We start from the raw sequence: 20415 nt of genomic DNA, 5'->3' as shown, positions 1-20415 counted from the left end.
AACAATCATACAAATCACATGAGAAGCAATAATAACAAGTTAAAAGAATATTGTAGAGAAGTTATGTGTTAAACAGAGATTATTGATATAATTTTATTTATTTGTTTGTTAAAAAAAAAGTTATATATTAGCAAGGAAAAGCCTAACATGGAAACTAGCTGGAAGCAGCATTTGGTAGGTTGCCATGGTAACACAGCTTCCCTTGGGAGAAAAAGGGGGCGTGGCTAAGATGACAGTTGGAGCATATTCCCTTTTAAAAGTTCAGTTGCTGTGTGGGTTTAAAAAGGAGTGGCTGTTAGGGGTTTGAGAAGAAGAGTGGCTGTTAGGTTTTGGAAAGATTAGGAGCTGTGGAAATCAGCTAAGGATACTGTTTTGAAGAGAAGTTATTTAAGAAATATCCATTCAGGAAAGACTACATTGTAACTTAAGATCCTGTTTATGTATTGGAACCATACGCTTATGTACAAATAAAGATTGAATTTTGTTATTGTTCACAAAGATCAATTTCCTTGCCTCTCTGTAAGCCTGTTACCTCACGTTGGTGGCAGTTACCGTACCTATCTATATAAGTTACCGTACTTTTCTATATAAGTTACCATCTTTACTCATTTAAACCCAATCAGTTCCGTTATCCTTCCTTATCCACTAAATCATCCCTGTCATACATTCACACATCCCCCATCCCTCCCTCTCACACGCGTGCACATCTCCTCAATTGGAGGCAGTGGTGGGATTTAGACAAGATTTCCCCCTGCCTGAGTTGAGTACCACAAATTGGGCTCTCTTCAAATATCAATAAAACAAAGGTTAAAAGTCATGTCCATATTACATTCCCTATGTAATAGAAACCTTGGTCCTATCCACACTGCCATATAATGCAGTTTGAAACTGCATTATATGATCAATATAGACACATATAACACATATAATACTCAACCTATGGGTCCCCAGATGTTTTGGCCAACTCCCAGAAATCCTAACAGCTGGTAAACTGGCTGGGATTTCTGGGAGTTGTAGGCCAAAGCACCTGGGGACCAAAGGTTAAGAACCACTGGCATAGGGTATATTGGTTATTGGTTATGCATACTATCTGCTATATGTGTACAGGCCAAATAACATGGACTCATCTTTCAGCTGTTACAGGGAATCCACACAATGGACAGCTGGGTTTGCAGCACAAGCTGTTTATCCACCTGCAAAGTGGAAACAGGATGTGCTCCAGAGTTTCCAAAAAGATTTGAGTGAGACCAGTGTTTTGAAACGGGATCCTGTCTAATCTAGTGTCCATATGACCAACATGCCAACCACTGTGTTGCCAATCACAAGTAGTTCCCCCACAGTGCCTTGCTGGAAGTGTTATCCAGCCATTAGTTTAGGAAAAATGATGATACCAGCTTCTTTACCTCTGTAAAGAAGCTTCATCTGGCTAGTGACACAGCAATAGCCCAATGTAGCCTTGGTCAATCTGTTTGGATGCCAAAAGGGCTCCAGAGACACTCTTGTAGTCTAGAGCAGTTTAACCCAGAATAACTGGGAAAAGTTCATTAACATTAACATTCTGTGGTAACCTACTTATTTTTGAAGTTTCAGTTGTTGGTTTCTCCTGTTAGAAACCACATCTACCTACTCACATTATGAATAAGCTCTATGTCCACTGCCACATTTGAAGCAACAGAAGGTATGCTGCCTTTAGCCTTAGGCTGATCACATAAAATGTTATTGTTTGTGTGTACAAACAAACCCATCATATGTGTGCAAGGTGGAAAATATATACAGTTGCATCCAGGGCCGTAGCCAGAAAAAAATTTCGGGAGGGGTTTTGAAAATTTCAGGGGGGGGGGGGGTTGAACCCCTAGCACATACCCCTCCCCGCTACAAACCTGTCAATATCTGCTTGAGATAGTGCCTGGAGGGACTCTTAATGTTTTGCATCTCATAGACTTAGCATGGGGATTTGGTTAACCAGTTAAAATTCATGAGTAAACCAGATTTTTTTTATATAACCTAAAAAATTTCGGGGGGGGGGGGGGTTGAACCCCTAAAACCACCCCCTTGCTACAGGCCTGGTTGCATCAGAGTTGAAGGCAAGCAGCGAGCTAGATGACTGAGTCACTCATAGCCTGGCCTCCCACATAAAGTTGATGTCAGCACCATCTTTAACTCAACTGAGTTGGAATATTCATGAAACTAATAAATGTATCCAACAACAATATTGAGTTCTAATTTCTCCAAACTGTAGTTTATACAATGTTATTTCCACCCTAAGTAACATCCTACCTATGATTCTTTGTTGCCATTTTGCAATCTTTCACCTCAGAAAACAGCAATAATTAAAGCTGGTGTGCTGCTGTGAATGAGATTCCTTCTACACTGCCATATAAAATCCAGTGTAGACTCATATAATCTGTGTAAAGGTAAAGGTTTTCCCTTGACATCAAGTCTAGTCGTGTCTGACTCTGGGGGTTGGTGCTCATCTCCATTTCTAAGCCGAAGTGCCAGTGTTATCAGTAGACATCTCCAAGGTCATGTGGCCAGCATGACTGCATGGAGTGCTGTTAACTTCTCACCAAAGCAGTACCTATTGGTCTACTCACATTTGCATGTTTTCGAACTGCTAGGTTGGCAGAAGCTGGGGCTAACAGCAGGAGCTCACCCCACTCCCCAAATTTGAACCTCCAATCTTTCATTCAGCAAGTTCAGCAGCTCAGCTGTTTAACCCATTGCGCCACCAGGGGCTCCATGTAGACTCATATAATCCAGCTCCAAGCAGATTATATTGAATATCTACTTTGATAATCTGGATTATATGGCAGTGTAGAAGGGTCCTGCGAGAAAGTACTGTAGTGCACACTAATAATAATAATATAATAATAATAATAATAATAATAATAATAGTAATAATAAAACTTTATTTATATCCCGCCACCATCTCCCCAACGGGGACTCGGGGCGGCTTACATGGGGCCATGCCCAAAACAATACAATGTAAACAGCATATAAAAAACAGCACAGCACAATACAATAAGCAATACAGTAAATAATATCCATTACAAAATAAAACAAGGAGACAATGAAAACAAGGGCAGACCACATGAACATTAAGTTCCACTACTTCCACTGATGAAGGTATCACACACAAAGAAAACACTGCAAGGCAAACTTCACAGTAACCTTACACTAAAGCAAATTCTGCCCCCTCCTTAGGTACTGCATTATGAACACCAACTAAGAAAATGCACTGGTTGCACATTATGAAATGAGCCTCTGCAATAATGCATCAGACTGTGCTTTTAAGAGTTTTGCTGCATAGCTGAAGTTAGGCAACACCCCAGCCATCTTACCATTAATATTTCACTGTAAAGCAAATACTCCTGTATAGCAGGAAAGAGGCTTTCGGAAAGTGCAGTCATCCGCTTCTCTGTAGCCTTGCAACATTGGTCAATGCAGCCAGCCAACCCTTTTAGGGTGTCGACCAGGTCTTCTTCTGAAGCTGACCAAAGTGTGTGGATTGGGCCAAATTCCTTCATTTCATACAAATAGTCTTGAAAAAGTGGAGGTAAAGAAAAGATTTTAGGAATAAACATTCAGATCAGTTTCCAAAGCATTCAAAACTAAATCCAATTAAAATTCTAACTACAGTATAATCCCCATATCCATGGGGGATGTCTTGCTGAATTTCCCATGGAAACAATAAACCATGGATAACAGTGAACCCTATTAAAATGAACGACAGCTTGGAGTACATAGAAAATTCCTAGAGAGAACATATTTTGTCAAATTTGGATATGGGGATCATTCTGGATAGCATATCCATTGGGTCAATGGAACTTACCATATATACTCAAGTATGAGCCAACCTGAATATAAGCCGAGGCACCTAATTTTACCACAAAAAACTGGGAAAAACTTATTGATTCGAGTATAAGTTAAGGGTGGGAAATGCAGCAGCTATGGGTAAATTTCAGAAATAAAAAAACCCAATAAAATTACATTAATTGAGGGGTCAAATGTTTCTGAATATTACATAAAACTAATTTAAGATAAGACTGTCCAGCTCTGCTTAAATCGTTATTCTAACTGCCTTCAATGTAAATGTGCTTAGTTATCCTTTCCAATAATAATAAATGGAGTAAAATAATAAATTTAATAATAACAATAATAATAGAGTAAAATAATAAATGTAATAATAATAAAGAGGAAAAAATTAATGTAATAATATCTGAGTAAAATAATAAATGTAATAATAATAATAATAAATCCAGCATATCCATCTTGTTTGCTGTGTCATAATAAAATAATAAATAGAGTAAAATAATAAATGTGATAATAACAATAATAAAGAAAAATAATACATGTACCATATATACTCAGACCTGAATGTAAGCCGGCCAGGACCCTCATTCGAGTATAAGCCGAGGAGGACTTTTTCTGCCCTAAAAAGGGCTGAAAATTTTGGCTTATATTGAGTATATATGGTACATAAGTAGTAACTTATCAAATTCCTATTGATTCAACGGGTTTACTTTGTTTGGGACTAGTATCTAGCTTTGGCATGATTGCATATGGCTCAAGAAATTAAACACTGGACAAGACAGGAATGGATATTGGATTCCCCTCCTTTACATCCTCATCATTGTTGTTATTATTACTATTGTTATTATTATAAAAATTATAATCAAATAGAACAAGACACTATGCTTCAATCAATTCCAGAAATTTACTGAAAGCTCTTTATATAAATATAAATGTATAATTTTATCAATTAGAAATATAATTGCATATAATCTATACATAATTAAATGTAGGTTATAGCATGATAGACAGGCCTATCTCTTCTGTTCCACCAACCTTTCTCTTCCTTGTGAACCCGGTGGGAGATTTTGTCCAAGAGACTGATTTTCTGACTAAAAATGTCCACGTATTCAATCATTTCCGAAAATACCTCCGGACGGTTTTTTACAGCTCCTCCCCTCATGGATGATGCGACTGCTTTAACAGTTTGTCCCATTCTGCTGAACAAACCAGGGCCCTGCTTCTTGTGTGATGAAAGTTCCTGAAAAATTAAGGGAGGCATTCCTAACACTGACATGGGAATGCACAAGTTATAATTTCTAGCAGGATTTCATACAGGCAAAAATATGGCCGATATGTTGTACTTGTCACATATATCATCACAGTTATTTGCATTTCACTTAGAAACTTTGAAAATATGCCATGTTTTCACCCAGAGGGTTAAATCTAGTATCAGTCCCAACAAGAAATCCACTGAAACGAACAGGACCCATTTATTCAAGTTGGAGCAGATATTGCATTTAATTCAGAATCCATGTAAGTATGTATTCTTTCAGGTTCAAAGACACATGCAAATTCAGAACTTTTAATTGTGTCATATCATATCCTACCTGCACTTTTTGGAAATTGAAATTACAGCTATCCCTGCATTTTAGCTGGGTTTAGGGTGCAGAACCTCGACAAAAAGTGGGAAAACTTGTAAATTGTTGGGTTTTTTTTTAAAAAAAATAGGGTAAGTTCTCTAGGAATCAGTAAATCCTCCAGCACAACTCTGTGGTTAACTTCTAGCAGAAGGTGACCACAAAATTACACTGGAAAACCTGTAGTTTCCTGGGCCTCATCTACACTGCCATAAAATGAATTTTCAGAATGCAGATTAACTGCATAGATTATATGGCAGTGTAGAATCATATAATTCATTTGAGTGCAGTTCAATCTGCATTATATGGCAGTGTAGATGGGGCCCTTGGTAATTAAATCCACAAAATAATCAAATCAGCACAAGTTAAATCCGCCAAAGGACCGAATGTATTTTATTTACCTTCTCTATGGTGTTGTATCTACTTTTTGAAGATTACAAAAAAGGAAGATGGTTAATATACCAGTTTGGTTTGAATGTAATACTAAATCATGTTTTGGACAATGAGACTGAGCCCTAATGAGCTGCATGATTTTCTTTTGTTGCACTGCAAAAAAGAGATGTGAAGTTCTGCTTCTTTTTCCTTTAATGGGATGGTTAGCATTATATCTCAGCTAAACTACAGGTTGAATGTAGTTCAAACAGAATTACATGGCAGTGTAGATGCAGTTCTTGTTAATTAAATTCACAAAATAACGGAAGGAAAAAGGAAGAGGGGCCGACCAAGGGCAAAATGGATGGATAGTGTCCTTGAAGTGACTGGCTTGACCTTGAAGGGGATGGGGGTGGTGATGGCTGACAGCAAGTTCTGGCAAGGGCTGGTCCATGAGGTCACAAAGTGACTGAACGAATAAACAACAACAAACTACAGGTTAGATATTGAACACATGATCTCCCTAAGAACATTTTCTTAGTTTGGAAATCCATTTGAGAGACTGGCTAGTGTTGGTTTGGAGCTTGGGAGATCCAGCTATATATTCTCAAGGAGCCATGAAAACCTCCAATTGACATTGGGTCAGTCACACATCCTGACATGGTTACTGTGAGAATGAACTGGGGAGGAAGAGAACCATTGCTGCACCCTTGAACTCAGTGGGAAAAAGGCAGAACACGTGAAAATAAAAGGAGGAAAGCAGTAAACTAGTTTTCAGTTTCCTTGTATAGTACTATAGTTAAAGAATTAATTCAGACCTAGTTGGATGCCCATTCTCAGACCAACATGGCCAATCTTACTTTATGGTAACAATATCAAAGATTCTTTACCCAGGCTTGTGCAGTAAGAAATATTTTAAAGTCCTCATTAAATGTTAAAGTGGGATGATCGGCAATCCGGTTTAGAAATTTGTGCAGAGCTTTCTTTCTCGTCTCGATGAATTTGTCATTAAATCGTTCCACAACTCCTTTCATTATGAATTTTTCAGGCAATGGCTACAGAGAAAATAATTCAAGGAAGAAGAAACAATTGTAAGATACTTAAAACACACTGGTTCTAAAAATACAGTCCTTAGACAAAACAATGCTTCAAAATAATATGGCTAGAAGCTTTTTTATTATTAGAACAAATAAAACTGAGAGGACGTACAAGAGAAAAGACATATCGGTATTTGTAATTGAAAATCACTTTTTGATGGTTAATATTTGAACCAAGCCTTAACAATAACACAAATAAAGAGGTATGGTTCTGTCAAGTTTACAAAGTGTACACTCAAAGTGTAACTATTTCCATCCTACTGTATCTTCAACAGCAGTATTTAAAGAAAGAAAAGAAAAGGAATAGTGCATTTTGGTGGACACACACCTCTCTAAATTGATACGCTTTAGTGCTTTTTGTTTTAATTTCAACTTTTAAAATATATTTAAACAGAACAAAACTAATATAAAGCTAAAGTGACCTACAGGAATGATGAGTGTTGGGTGTGCTTCTTCAAGTCTTCCCTTTAACCAAAGGAAATCTTGATATCGTCGCCTAACTTCATACTCACTGGAGTCAAATTCGCCACGGGTTGTCTGAAAATCATAAAGATGACAAAGGAAGATGACACAGAAATTTAAAAATTATCTGACTATAATATCTTCAGTCAATACATAAAAATCACAACAATTTAGAAGACTAATATAAATTAAATACTATTTCATTTAAAGCCAGACAATTTAAACCAGTTTATGCTATTTAAAACAATGCCAACTACAGTATATGTGTGAGTTAGCATGGTAGACCAGGGCACTTAGGAAATTTGAATCCCCTTTCAGCCATGGAAACTTACTGGGTGACCCTGGGCAAGTCACACTCCATCAGCCTCAGAGAAAGGCAAGGACAAACCCCTCTGAACAAATTTTGTTAAGCAACACAGTGATGGGTTCACCTTATGATACTATAAGTTAGAAACGAGGGCACATAACAACATTAGCACATGTATAAATTAGATTAAAATCAATTGGGTCTGTAAGACAATATTAAAAGGCTTGATTTTTTTAAAAAAAATTGTATTAAATTTTCACAAAAAATTAAAAATAAAAGGAGCAACCAAACACAGGTACTGTACTAAAATAAGAAACAAAATGGTATTTAGTAGGCTTGATCGATCCACGAAAAATTTGATTCTAAACTCGTTTCAAAACTAGAGGGGGGCAGCTTTTCGTTTCTGATGGTATTTCCGAATTTGGCCCCCCAAAAATTTCGAAATTAACGAAAATTCGTTATTTTCTAAATTAATTTGTTAATGGCGGACGCGCATGCGCAATTCCCAAAAACAGCACAGAGGGAGAGGACTTTACAGGACTCTCCCACCCTCATTTTTTGAGTGATCTTCTTCAAACTTGGTACAGTGGTAGAACACATTTAACACTGATAGCTCACCAAAATTTGGAACGTTTCCCTTATCCTCTGATTTTTGGCGAATTTTCATAGCTTTTATAATAAACCATTTTTTAATAATTGCAGAAATCTGTTCCTGCTTTGAAAGTCTTATTTCCTGTTAAATTGGGTTGTCTTTACTGTGAAAGTCATTGTTATACTTCAGAAACTTTGTTTTTGTGGCTGAAACTTTGTTAAATTGGTGTGTGTGTGATATATACTGTGTATATAGTCCCTGCATAATGTGTGTGTGTGTGTGTGTGTATAGGTAAAGGTAAAGGTATCCCTTGACGTTAAGTTCAGTCATGTCTGACTCTGGGGGTTGGTGCTCATCTCCATTTCTAAGCCCAAGAGCCAGTGTTGTCCATAGACACCTCCAAGGTCATGTGGCCGGCATGACTACATGGAGTGCCATTACCTTCCCGCCAGAGCGGTACCTATTGATCTACTCACATTGGCATGTTTTCAAGCTGCTAGGTTGGCAGAAGCTGGAGCTAACAGCGGGCACCCACTCTGCTCCCGGGATTTGAACCTGGGACCTTTCGGTCTGCAAGTTCAGCAGCTCAGTGCTTTAACACACTTCGCCATCGGGGCTCATGTATATATAATATACATACACATACACACAATGTGGAGAATATGTGGAAAGGTAGATAGATAGATAAGTTGGGAGCCACAGCGAAGGCACCTTCCTGGGAGCAAGGTCTAATAATAATAATAATAATAATAATAATAATAATAATAATAATAATAATAATAATAAAAAATCCCTTACAATATCCAAGATGGGTACCATTATTGGCAGAGAAAGCCAAGCTGTAGGAGTTGAAATCCAATCATTTATCCTCCCTATAGAATCAATTTTATATGCATTTTTAGCTACAGAAAAGCTAAAATCAGGACAGTAAAAGAACAACACCCAGAAAATGGGAATTCCAGACAGGAAACAATCAGGGCCAGCTAATACCTCCCAACAAAGGATTCCCCCAGGTAGGAAGCAGCCAGGCTTTGAAGCTGCAAGGCTATTCAATGCTAATCAAGGTGACCAATTGCAACATTCACACTTGCCTCCCACAGACAAGAGTTCTTTCTCCCACCCTGGACCTTCCACAGATATATAAACCCCACTTGCCTAGCTTCGCACAGACGTCAAAACCTCACCGCCGGGCCCCTCTCTGTCTCTCTCTGTCTCGGCTCCATCCGCCGCCTTCCCGCCTCAGAGAGACACCAGGCCTGAGCTGAGGCGAGGCGGCGGCGGCGGCCATTTCCCCCTCCGTCTTCCTCCTCCTCCTCCTCGGCCTCCTTCCCCCTCGCCCCCTCCCATTGGCTGAGCCCGTGACGCCCCTTTTGCTGAGGGGCAAAAGGAAAGGGCCTGAATGGTTTGGGTGATTTGCAAAAGCTTTTTTTTCCTAACGAAGAAAACGACGACATAACGAAAAACGGCCTCTCGCGATTCGAAACCGCGATATCAGACGTGTGGACAACCAATGCTTCAAAATTGCTTCAAAACAAACGAAAATAACGAATTAATAACGGTTAACGGGGAAAACGAATTATTTGAGCAAGCCTAGTATTTAGATTTGATGCTATAATGACACCATGTGGAACACAGAGGAGAGGCACTCCACTATGGATTTCTATCAATAGGGCAGGATCTGAGGTTTCAAGCACTGTGCAAATTTTGATATTTTTTCCTTAAGCTACACGGACACACACACACACACATATCACAATTTTATTTAGTTTCAAAAATAGTTTATCCCACAGCATAGGGGTTGCTGTTAGAGGAACATAAGGTCTCTAGGGTAATCAGCATTCTTTGGATTTCTGACTTTACCATCATATAACAATATTCTACTTTCTTTTTGAATTAATCACTGCAATTGATTTAGTCAGTTATTTTCTTGGGTTGCAGGGAGCTTTCTGGACTGTCTGGCCATATTCCAGAAGCATTGTCTTCTGACGTTTCGCCCACATCTACGGCAGGCATCCTCAGAGGTGTGAGGTCTGTTGGAAACTAGGCAAGTGGAGTTTATATATGTGTGTAATGTCCAGGGTGGGAGAAAGAAACCCAACTTGTCTAGTTTCCAACAGACCTCACAACCTCTGAGGATTCCTGTCATAGATGTGGGTGAAACATCAGGAGAGTATGCTTCTCGAACATGGCCAGACAGCCTGGAAAACTCACTGCAATCCAGTGATTTTGGCCATGACAGCCTTTGACAACAGTTATTTTCTTATTTTGTTCAATATCTCCTTATGTAAAAAAAACACAAAACAATCATTATTATGATCTGTATGTCTGTGTAAATCATGGCTTGACACCTGCAAGAACTGGACCACTTCCAAAGTTTGCATATCTGAAACAGCACTATGTAGTAACCAAATGCTAACCTTTGTCACCACCCTGTAGGTGATAAATGTCTCAATGGCAGTGACGTGGCTTTCTGGATCATCAACTGTAATGAAAAGGTCCTTTGATTCTGGTTCATCTTCAAACTTATACTGGTTTATCATAGAAGATGGAGATGTTGGCATCAAAGGACTGAATGAATTTATTTCTGTCAGGGATGCGTCCTGCGGATAAACAAGACATTTGAAAGATTTATCTCATGCACCAAGATAAACAGCTTACTGCCTTATGACAACATACAACCCAACAATCATAGCATACAACCAAATCTTTTTAGTACTCATGAGTACATATTAGATCTCTGAAGTTTTCAACAAAATAAAATCATGTTCCTAGGCCTCTAGATTGAAAGTGAAAAGAAGGCGTCAACATTTACCATCAAAGGTTAGTGTGTTGCTGTGAGTTTTCCAGGCTGTATGGCCATGTTCCAGAAGCATTCTCTCCTGACATTTCTCCACATCTATGGCAGGTATTCTTAGAGGTTGTGAGGTCTGTTGGAAACTAGGCAAGGGAGGTTTATATATCTGTGAAGGACCAGGGTGGGAGAAAGAACTCTTGTCTGTTTGAGGCAAGTGTGAATGTTGTAAATGGCCACCTTGATTAGCAATGAATGGCCTTTAAGGCCAATTGCAACATATATACTTGCCTCAAACAGACAAGAGCTCTTTTTCCCATCCTGAACATTCCAAAGATATATAAACCCCACTTGCCTGGATTCCAACAGACCTCACAGCCTCTGAGGATGCCTGCCATAGATGTGGGGAAAACATCAGGAGAGAATACTTCTAGAATATGGCCATACCTAACATGATAACACCAAAGCTACAGTAGTCACATTGACCTTTGGATAAGTTGACTCAGGTTTTTCAAGTTGATTTTTTAACAGAAAAAATCTAGTTATATACAGCTTCTTGTAATGCAAGAAGGACAGGATTAGATTATTGACTCACTTGTCTAGCACCAACTGTTTGATATGTAGCAGGAATGTATACTCCTAGACCTTTTAAAAATACTTCCCTAGCTTTCCTTTCCCGCTTCCCCACTGGCACACTAGTTCCAACCAGCTGTTCTTTTCTTGTCAGGCAATAGCTACCTCCACAATAGCTATCTCTTTGAAAACTGGCCACTCCGTTATCACTGAAGCAGCAAAGAAGGGAAGAAAAGGACATATCAATCACCCAAGGAGCCACAATAGCTTTGGTGTCTAGGCCTACTGCCTTGCTTTGCCTTGACCCCGGAAGGTCACACAGCTCTGATACTGCCTTTTTTCAAGCACATGGAGTCCCTTTGTAGATAAGGAGTCAGACGGTGCATGAGAAAGCACATTTCTTGCAATAGATTGCCAATAATGTACCTATCTTTTCCTGGAAGATCATTGTATAAATTTGTTAAGATGTATAGAAACAGGTTATTTTGCTTCATACAGGAACCCTAAGTTATAATCAACATTACCATCCACAAAAAGTCTGTGCGTTTGTGTGCTCACATGTACATGCACATGCGCGCACACACATGTTTCTGGGACAAGATGCAGAGTAGCACTTTGGCTAACAGCACAGCACAAGCTACAAATAGGTTGTCTCTGTTTCAGTTTTTATCTTTGCCACGAATCTATGATATGTTCTTATGAAAATCACCATTGGCAATCTCATTTACAATCTGCTTGGCAATAAAGATCAAACCAGACACAACCCCATCCTCATGCAGACTGATGCAGTGCATCCCTAACTTTGCTCTCTTGCCTGGTCAGGAGTTTACATTTTAAGCTTTTCTTTGTGTTGTATTCTTCCAACTCACCTCTCATTTGCTACTAATTTCATTTTAATGTTAATATATTAGAGATTGGCTTTCCTTCAGTTAGGGTGTCCTATCTTTCAGCAAGAGTGACAACACATGGTTTTAAATGTTTTTGAGTTCTTTTATGCAAACATTGTTTTTTTTTCTTGCATGTTGTAGATGAACTAATGTTTGCTGCATAAAATCTTATAGAAGGAATTGTTTACTGTGTAAATAAAATTTTCACAAAAAGGCTCATTTTTTAAAAAAAGTTGTGGGAAATGGATAAAAACTTATACAGTGGATGAATATTCTGAAATTTGTATCCTCAAACATTACACTGAACCACCTTGCCCTGATCCAGCAAGACAGGTTCATGTAGCAACATTCTACATGGCTAACAAAAACAGAAGAATTTCCGAATGTATGCAACCATATGTGTCATGCTGCTTATCTGAGTGAACCATACTGACTGAACCGGCTGGATATTGTTCATTGTGTTATACAGGCTGGGATGTATAACGTCTTTTAAGATCATTGGATGCAAATATAATTGGCCCTTCACATTTGTTAGTTTAACTTTTGCGGATTTGATTATTCACGAGTTTGAGTAAGATGTTCTCTCTAGGAATGCCGAGGTCTTCAAGCATAACTCTAATGTTTAGCTTTCTGCAGAAGTTGGCCATACATTTATTTATTTATTATTTACTATAGTTATAGCCTGCTCTTCTCACTCCGATGGGGACTTAGAGCGGTTTACAGATTATGACAAAATTCAGTGCTGCATTATACATACAAATAACCAACATAAACATCTAAAATTATAAAACAGTTTTTTTCTATGTCACAAGTGACTTGAGAAACTGCAAGCCACTTCTGGTGTAAGAGAATTTGCCATCTGCAAGGACACTGCCCAGGGGATGCCCGGATGTTTGATGTTTTACCAACCTTGTGGGAGGCTTCTCTCATGTCCCTGCATGGGGAGTTGGAGCTGACAGAGAGAGCTCACTTACTCTCCCCGGATTCAAATCACCAACCTGTTGGTCAGCAGTCCTGCTGGTACAAGGGTTTAACCCACTGCACCACCAGTTAAAACAGTTAAAACATATAAATACAATAAACCAGATTAAAACATGGTGCGGAGTCCCACAGTCGTTATTCAAACTACAACATTCAGGTCGAATTCCATATTACACTACTCCCAGAAAGCCAATTGCACATTGGAGGACCTGGAGATTTCTAAATAGGTGTCCTCTCCCAGAGGTCCTAAGCCCCAAACCACAACAAATGTGGGAGTTTCACTGTATGGTGTATGGTGTCAGCATTTGTTAACTGAATCTTTACTTCAGTGTCCTAAATTGTTATACTATGTACATTTATTTAACATAGCCAACATACTGTACTGGTCTGAATATCAACCTATGATTTTGGAGATCAGCGTTCAAATCCCCGCTCAGACACGGAAACCCCCTGGGTGACTTTGCATAGATTATACTCTTTCAACCCCAGAGGAAGGCAACAACAAACTCCACTGAACAAACCTTGCAAAAAATACTCCATGATATGCTTGCCTTAGGGTTGTCATAAGATGAAAATGAAACGAAGGCACACAACAATAACATTTGAACTGGGACCTCTCACTTGAAGTTGATTCCCTTAACCAATGCATTACACTAGCTCTGTAGATAAAGGAATAACTTTGGGACAAATTGTTCCCAGATGCCAATCTGATTTCAAACTATACCATTAACACAAGCAATCTATAAGAATGCTTCCCTCCAGAATGGTTTTTCAAGTCTGTTAAAACTTTAGGCCACTGCTTTTGATAGAGCATATAAGGGCCCTGCATTTCTCATCCCAGTTAGGAGGAGGTGATGGTCTACATTATTATCTTCCAAGGCGCCATGCAATGATTCTGTGCTCCAGGGGCACCATTAGGCTACACAGCCAGCTATTTTCTAAAATGTATGTACTTCATGTTTATGCTTTGAGTAATAATCTGGATTATTAAAGTTGACAGTTTTAAGATTCTCATTTTTCACCACTTAGGGAGCTGTTTTATTTCCATTGTGCACACTGTAAGGAATGATATATGAAGTCAATTTACTCTCAGGTACTCATGCAATAGAAAAATAATGTTTTGGTTAGGTAGCAAACTTTGCAGATGAATACATGGAGGGAACACGGAAACAAGGGAATTTCCCTCATATTAATATTGATTTTGTAGGAACACTTCTATTAATGTCTCCAAAAACTGGTTTTTCAGTAATACGGATCAGGAGTGGGGAGGGGAGAGAGAAAGTAAGCACCTTCTTTCTTTTCAGATCAGTTTAAGTTTCAAGGTGCTGAACAGGATTATGAAGGATTAGCAACTTGAATAACTCTTTTAAAGTTCAGAGTAAAAACCAGAGTAGATTTACTGTCCCACTGACATTGAAATGACCAAGAAGAGACCATTGAATGGGGGAAAGGGATGGAAAGTAAGAGAAGAATCTAGTAAGTGTATGAATGGAGTGAATGGCAGACAGAATGGGTTATAATGGGAATTGTACTGTACTCCAGATGTTAATTGATTGCAATGCCCATTAGCATTGCTAGCATAGCTGAAAGATGCTGGGAGCGGCAGCTCAATAACATTCTCATTTCTGGTATAGGGTCAAGAGTGATGGTGACAGAATTGGGGAGGTGGCATGCTTAGATCAAGAAATGAAAGAAAAGTCCTGCATCCATCCCAACTGTCACTGCCCTGGCCTCTGAGCAGAGAAGAGGCAGTATCTACTGAATTAATACCTTTCCCCACTGCCATTCCCTTTTTTTGTGTCCTGCCTTATTTAAATTGCAAGCTTGAGGTCAGGGAACTGTCAAATTAACAATCTATAATGGTGCTCCATGCAGTCATGCCGGCCACATAACCTTGAAGGTGTCTATGGACAACGCCGGCTCTTCGGCTCGGAAATGGAGATGAGCACCAACCCCCAGAGTCAGACACAACTAGGCTTAATGCCAGGGGAAAACCTTTACCTTTAAACTGCTCTGAGAACCTTTGTGCCTGAAGAGAAAGATATAAACATTGTAAATCAATCAATCAATCAATCAATCAATCAAGAGAAGGGGGATAGACAATAAGAATGAATTTCTCCCTACACACCAATCCACCTTTTCCAGGCACATACACATTTTAATCCACCCATGTTCCCTGGCTAACAGAAGTTTCTTAGTTCACAAGCAACCTAGAAAAAGTGTATTAAAATATTAAAATGTTTTACTCACACTCCTAAAGAGAGAAGATCATCCTGTGCACAGAGCAAAACCTGAAATATTATTTCTACATTTGCTAGATTTATTTTTAAACATTAGGAAGTATACAATTCATAAATGATTCATTAATGCCTCTTAGGCTTATATTTGGTAGCAAATCTAGCAGTCAATTCTAAGATGCTGACATTTGGATTTTTCGCTCCATAAATTTCTGTCATAAACAGATCTGTGAACATAGATTTCCAAGAATGAAAAATGTGCATTGCTTCCATTGCTGTTTTGTGAACATTCTTTTGCTATTTTTTAAAAAAGAAATCAGCATGGTTGATTGTTTGTTATGCTGAACTGCTGGCTTTGAACCAATAATTACTATAAGGTACCAATTATACTTGTAGTAAAGTTTTCTATTACTGGTTAACCATGGACATAACCCATTTCACTTCACTTCCAGTTGCCACAATAGAATCACTAAACCCTAAGATGTTCTAAGCTTTAGTTGGCTCTCACATGAAATACTGCACCCAGTGTGGGCACCACAGTTCAAGATGGATATTAACAAGTTGGAATGTGTCCAGAGAAGAGTGACTAAAATGGCAAAAACTCTGGAAGTCAAGCCCTATGAGGAATGCCTTAGAGAATTGGGTATTTTCAGCTTGAAAAGAAGATGACTAAAATGACAGCCATCTTTATCTATCTGAATGGATGTCATGCAGAAAATCGGGCAAGATGTTTTCTGCTGCTCCAGAGACCAGAGCATGGACCAATGGATTTAAATTAAAGGAAAGCTGATTTCACTTAAACATTAAAACTTCTTGATAACAAGAACTGTCTAATAATGGAATAGACCACCTTGGATATGGTGAATTCTTTTTTGCACAACTTTTGACAGAAGTTGGATGGTTATTTTCTGAAAATACTTCAGTAGTATATTTCTGTATGGCAGCAGATGCTGTAGTCTGGCAAGCATCAGATGGTTTTTCTAAATCATAGAATCATAGAGTTGGAAGAGACCTCACAGGCAATCCAGTCCAACCCCCTGCCAAGAAGCAGGAAAATCACATTCAAAGCACCACCAACAGATGGACATCCAGAGGATGAGGAGAATGATGGGTTTCAAAGTGAGGAGTCTGTGAGTGATTGGAGGGAGTTGCAGGCAGACAAGGCTGATGTTTTGGATTCTTCAGCTCATTCCCAGGCAACAAGGGAAAATCAAAGTATCAGTTCCCTTGAGAAATAGCCTTGAGAACACAAGGAGTTTTTAGCAGGAGACTAAATTAAACCTGAGAATGAAGAGTGTGAACAGCCGGCAAACCAGATTTTCTCAGAGGGTTTGAGATAAGAACCAGAGATCCCGATGTGTGAGGCATGATGTCATGGGTGGCTTGGAGGGCTTAAATTAAGTGGTTTGCTTTCAGGCCTTTCAGAGGAGAAAATGTTGCTAAAGGAGATTGGTCTCCTGTTTATGATTCTGAGTTCATGGTTTTTGTATTGTCAAGATTCCTGTTTCATGCTCCTGTTTATGCCTATGTATCGTTGGAGAATTTACCTTGGAGAAGCTCCTGTTTTCATGTTCATGGATATACCTTTGGATTAATTCTGTGATTTTGGATTCCTTGGTTTTGTACTCTAAAGGTGGAGAATGATAAGGGGCAGGTTTTGGGGACGTTGGGTGGGATTGGAGGGAACGTGAGTTTTAAAGGTCCTTTTAGTGTATTTACTGTATTTTAATTCTGTTTTTACCACACTGCTATTTAATTGTTTTCTTAACTTTTGCATTGCACTTTTTAAACTAGTATAGTGTGGAGTGTTAGCTGCCTTGAATCTACCCATGGAGAGAAAGGCGGGGTATAAAGATAATAATCATAATCATAATTATTGTTCCCTTAGAACTTAGCCAAATTTCACATGGTAGCTGGGGAGATGTTCTTGTTATGTGTTATTTCTGCTCTAATACAAGGAATTTGGAGGTGTAGTTTGGTTAGAAATAGATCATTAATGGCATGGTGTAAATATTCCCGGAACAGCCCTAGATCTGGCATGTTCATGCCAAATTTGGGTCTACTGTTTCAATGGCCCAGGAGCACATCTGCTCCCTTGTGGCAGCCCGTATTTCACCTCCTTCTCGTTGTCACTACTGCCACTTCTAGCCAGCCATGGAGCTCCATCTGTGCACCTCTGACAATGTCAGAACAGAGTATCCACATGACCCAAAAGAAGAAGGGGAGATTGCAGAGATACCCACAACAGCCAGGAGCTAGAATAAAGCTCTGTGGTCAGCTAGGGGTACAGAGGTTGTAACATGAAAACAATCCATCCCCTTTCCCTACACTGATGAGTGGAGGGAAAGGGTGATGCCACTAGTATCGAGACTGGACAATTGATCAGTCTGAATTGGACCCGATCCTGCTGTCCAGACTGCCAGGAAGTCCCAGAATACTCTGGAGTTTCCAACAAATTTTGGGGTATCTCTGAACTTTATCTAAAGTAGGAGAAAGTCAATTTAAAGGAAGCCCCCTGCCCAAATGGGAGACTTGGCAGAAATCACTGTATACAGTATGTGTGAACTTCTCTCACATAAGGTTGGGTTTGGGTTATTTTGCAAGTGTAGACAAGCCCTTTACAGAAGACCTACTCCTGGTGAATAGGGAAACTGCCAGAACTGGTTGGTTGAGCTTCAGATTACATGTTTCTATTTGGAGCTGGGGGGGGGGGGGGAGACTTGCAAATCAAGAGCTTGTTGTCTTACACAGTCTGAGGTTAATCTGAGTTTCTCTCTTTCACTTTCCCATACAGTTTCATGTATCTCAGGTCAAGCCCAACATGATAAGCAACACCCTGCTATATGACTATCACAACAAACAGTTTGGTGATGCAATGGTGTGCAATACACACAGACGCAAACACAAACTCATATAATATACACACATATATCTACATGGAACAATACAAACCTGTTCTCATATTTGGACTTTACTTCTGGGTGTGCTTATAGGAATTGCCATGATGAATGTCTACTCTTCAATAATTTAACCATGATTACACATGTCCCAACAAAATGTAATTCACACTTTGGAGAGATATGAAGAAGAGCATTTCCAAAAGATAATGTGGTAGTAATTGTTGAGTTCGGGCTTCCAGACATTCATTGAGACTGTTTTCCATTACCACAACCCTAACGTAAATCCAAAAATTGCTGGAAGAAACGTTGATCCATAGTATGAGAACTACTCTAGAAATTTTTATTCCCACTAATAATAGTGATTCTTTCATAAACCTAATGGATTTTATCTTTCACTGAAAACAATGGTGTCACTATACCAGCAACCTATGTGGGTCACTTCAGACTTCAGAGTATTTCAGATTTCGGGATAAGGGATACTCAATCTATATTTTCATTGCTTTTATGGTGTTTGGGTATTTTCTTTTAATGTCCTGACACTTTTCAAGTACATATTTCAAGGAAGCAAATAATGCCCTATTAAAACATAAGTAAAGATTATCACAATTGATAGGCTGTCCTGATCTGACACAGATCTGTGCCCTAGGCAATCCAACTAAGCAGCAAGAATTCTGACATTCTGATCAGAGAAACGGGTTCAAACATAGAAGACCCTGTTTAAGAAACCTCAGAAACGCCTAAAGATGGTGAGCCCCCATCCACACTTTTTGTTCAAATTGAACTCTTAACCATTCATATCAAAAACATTTCTGCCTATAAAAATAATAATTAAACGTAATAATTAAAAGTACAATTTTTTATCTGGGATTTAGTTGGAGATGAGTTATAAGAAGCAGCTGAATTCTCTATGGAAGTGAATTTCTAATGTTGGGGGAAGAGATATAAGGTATCCTATAACCTTAAGGAACCAGGACGGCAGGGGCTACTTTGGGTTATCTTGTGGAGAGAAAAAGCACGATATAAATAAACATAATAATAATAGTAATAATAAACATAATAATGATAATAATAAATCAAAGATTAAGAGAGAGTGTGACTTGCCCATGATCACCCATGGCCAAACAGGGATCTGAAACCCGGTCTCCAGAGTTGTACTAATGCTCCAATCATGGCATCATGCTGGATCAATGCTTTCAAGGGTCAGGATATTCTCTCTCCATTGCATTTAGTGGACAACAAAAACATTGACTGTCACCTCCCATTTTGATTGTAGCAAGCCTGCAGAGCATAGAAAGCAGAAGCAATGTTCTGAAATGGAACAGGAACTGCAGGATTGCTCTGTCTGGCTTCAAACCAGTTATCCAAAATTAATTTTTGTGGTATTCAGTGCAATTTACTTTTGAGTAAACATGCACAGTATTGCACCAACATTTGCACTGGGCTGAGAAAAATACCCCAAGATGATTTCTCCTCAAAGTACATTGTGCCCTAGAATTTTTTGGCAATTTGTCATTTAATTCCAAACTCCCTCTCTCCCAGTATTAGGCCCCTGGAGTGCCTTTTGTTTAGACATGGAAAATAACAAGCAAAGCAGAAATGGGCCCTTGAGGTTCCAAAAGGGGGCACGGGGTAGATCAAACTATATTAAAATGTAATTCCATATACAAACATACACAAATGCTTTGGATGGCATAGGAAAGGGTTAACATCCCTGTGGTGTCTGTGCCCCTGATCAGAAGTTTTCACTTCACTTTCTGTCCCTATGATAATTGGATTTTGGTGGT

The 20415-nt window shown here is 39.0% G+C and overlaps 1 protein-coding gene across 3 annotated transcripts in view; it reads right to left on the bottom strand.

The window, feature by feature from the left end:
- Positions 1-20415, bottom strand: part of snx7 (sorting nexin 7) — a 75996-nt gene that overhangs the window by 46024 nt on the left and 9557 nt on the right. For 2 of the 3 annotated variants that reach the window (XM_062977986.1, XM_008109227.3), the window contains exons 2-6: positions 10680-10862; positions 7328-7438; positions 6695-6859; positions 4849-5053; positions 3342-3541 (exon numbers count right to left, since the gene is read on the bottom strand). In XM_062977986.1, the coding sequence (XP_062834056.1) occupies positions 3342-3541; positions 4849-5053; positions 6695-6859; positions 7328-7438; positions 10680-10862 (864 nt within the window). Of the gene's footprint in view, positions 1-3341; positions 3542-4848; positions 5054-6694; positions 6860-7327; positions 7439-10679; positions 10863-19732; positions 19910-20415 lie in introns of all 3 variants that reach the window. The other variant, XM_062977985.1, reaches the window with a different exon arrangement.

The sequence above is a fragment of the Anolis carolinensis genome, chromosome 4 (genome assembly GCF_035594765.1).
Source record: "Anolis carolinensis isolate JA03-04 chromosome 4, rAnoCar3.1.pri, whole genome shotgun sequence".
Taxonomy (NCBI): domain Eukaryota; kingdom Metazoa; phylum Chordata; class Lepidosauria; order Squamata; family Dactyloidae; genus Anolis; species Anolis carolinensis.
This window is presented reverse-complemented; position numbering and strand designations above follow the sequence as displayed.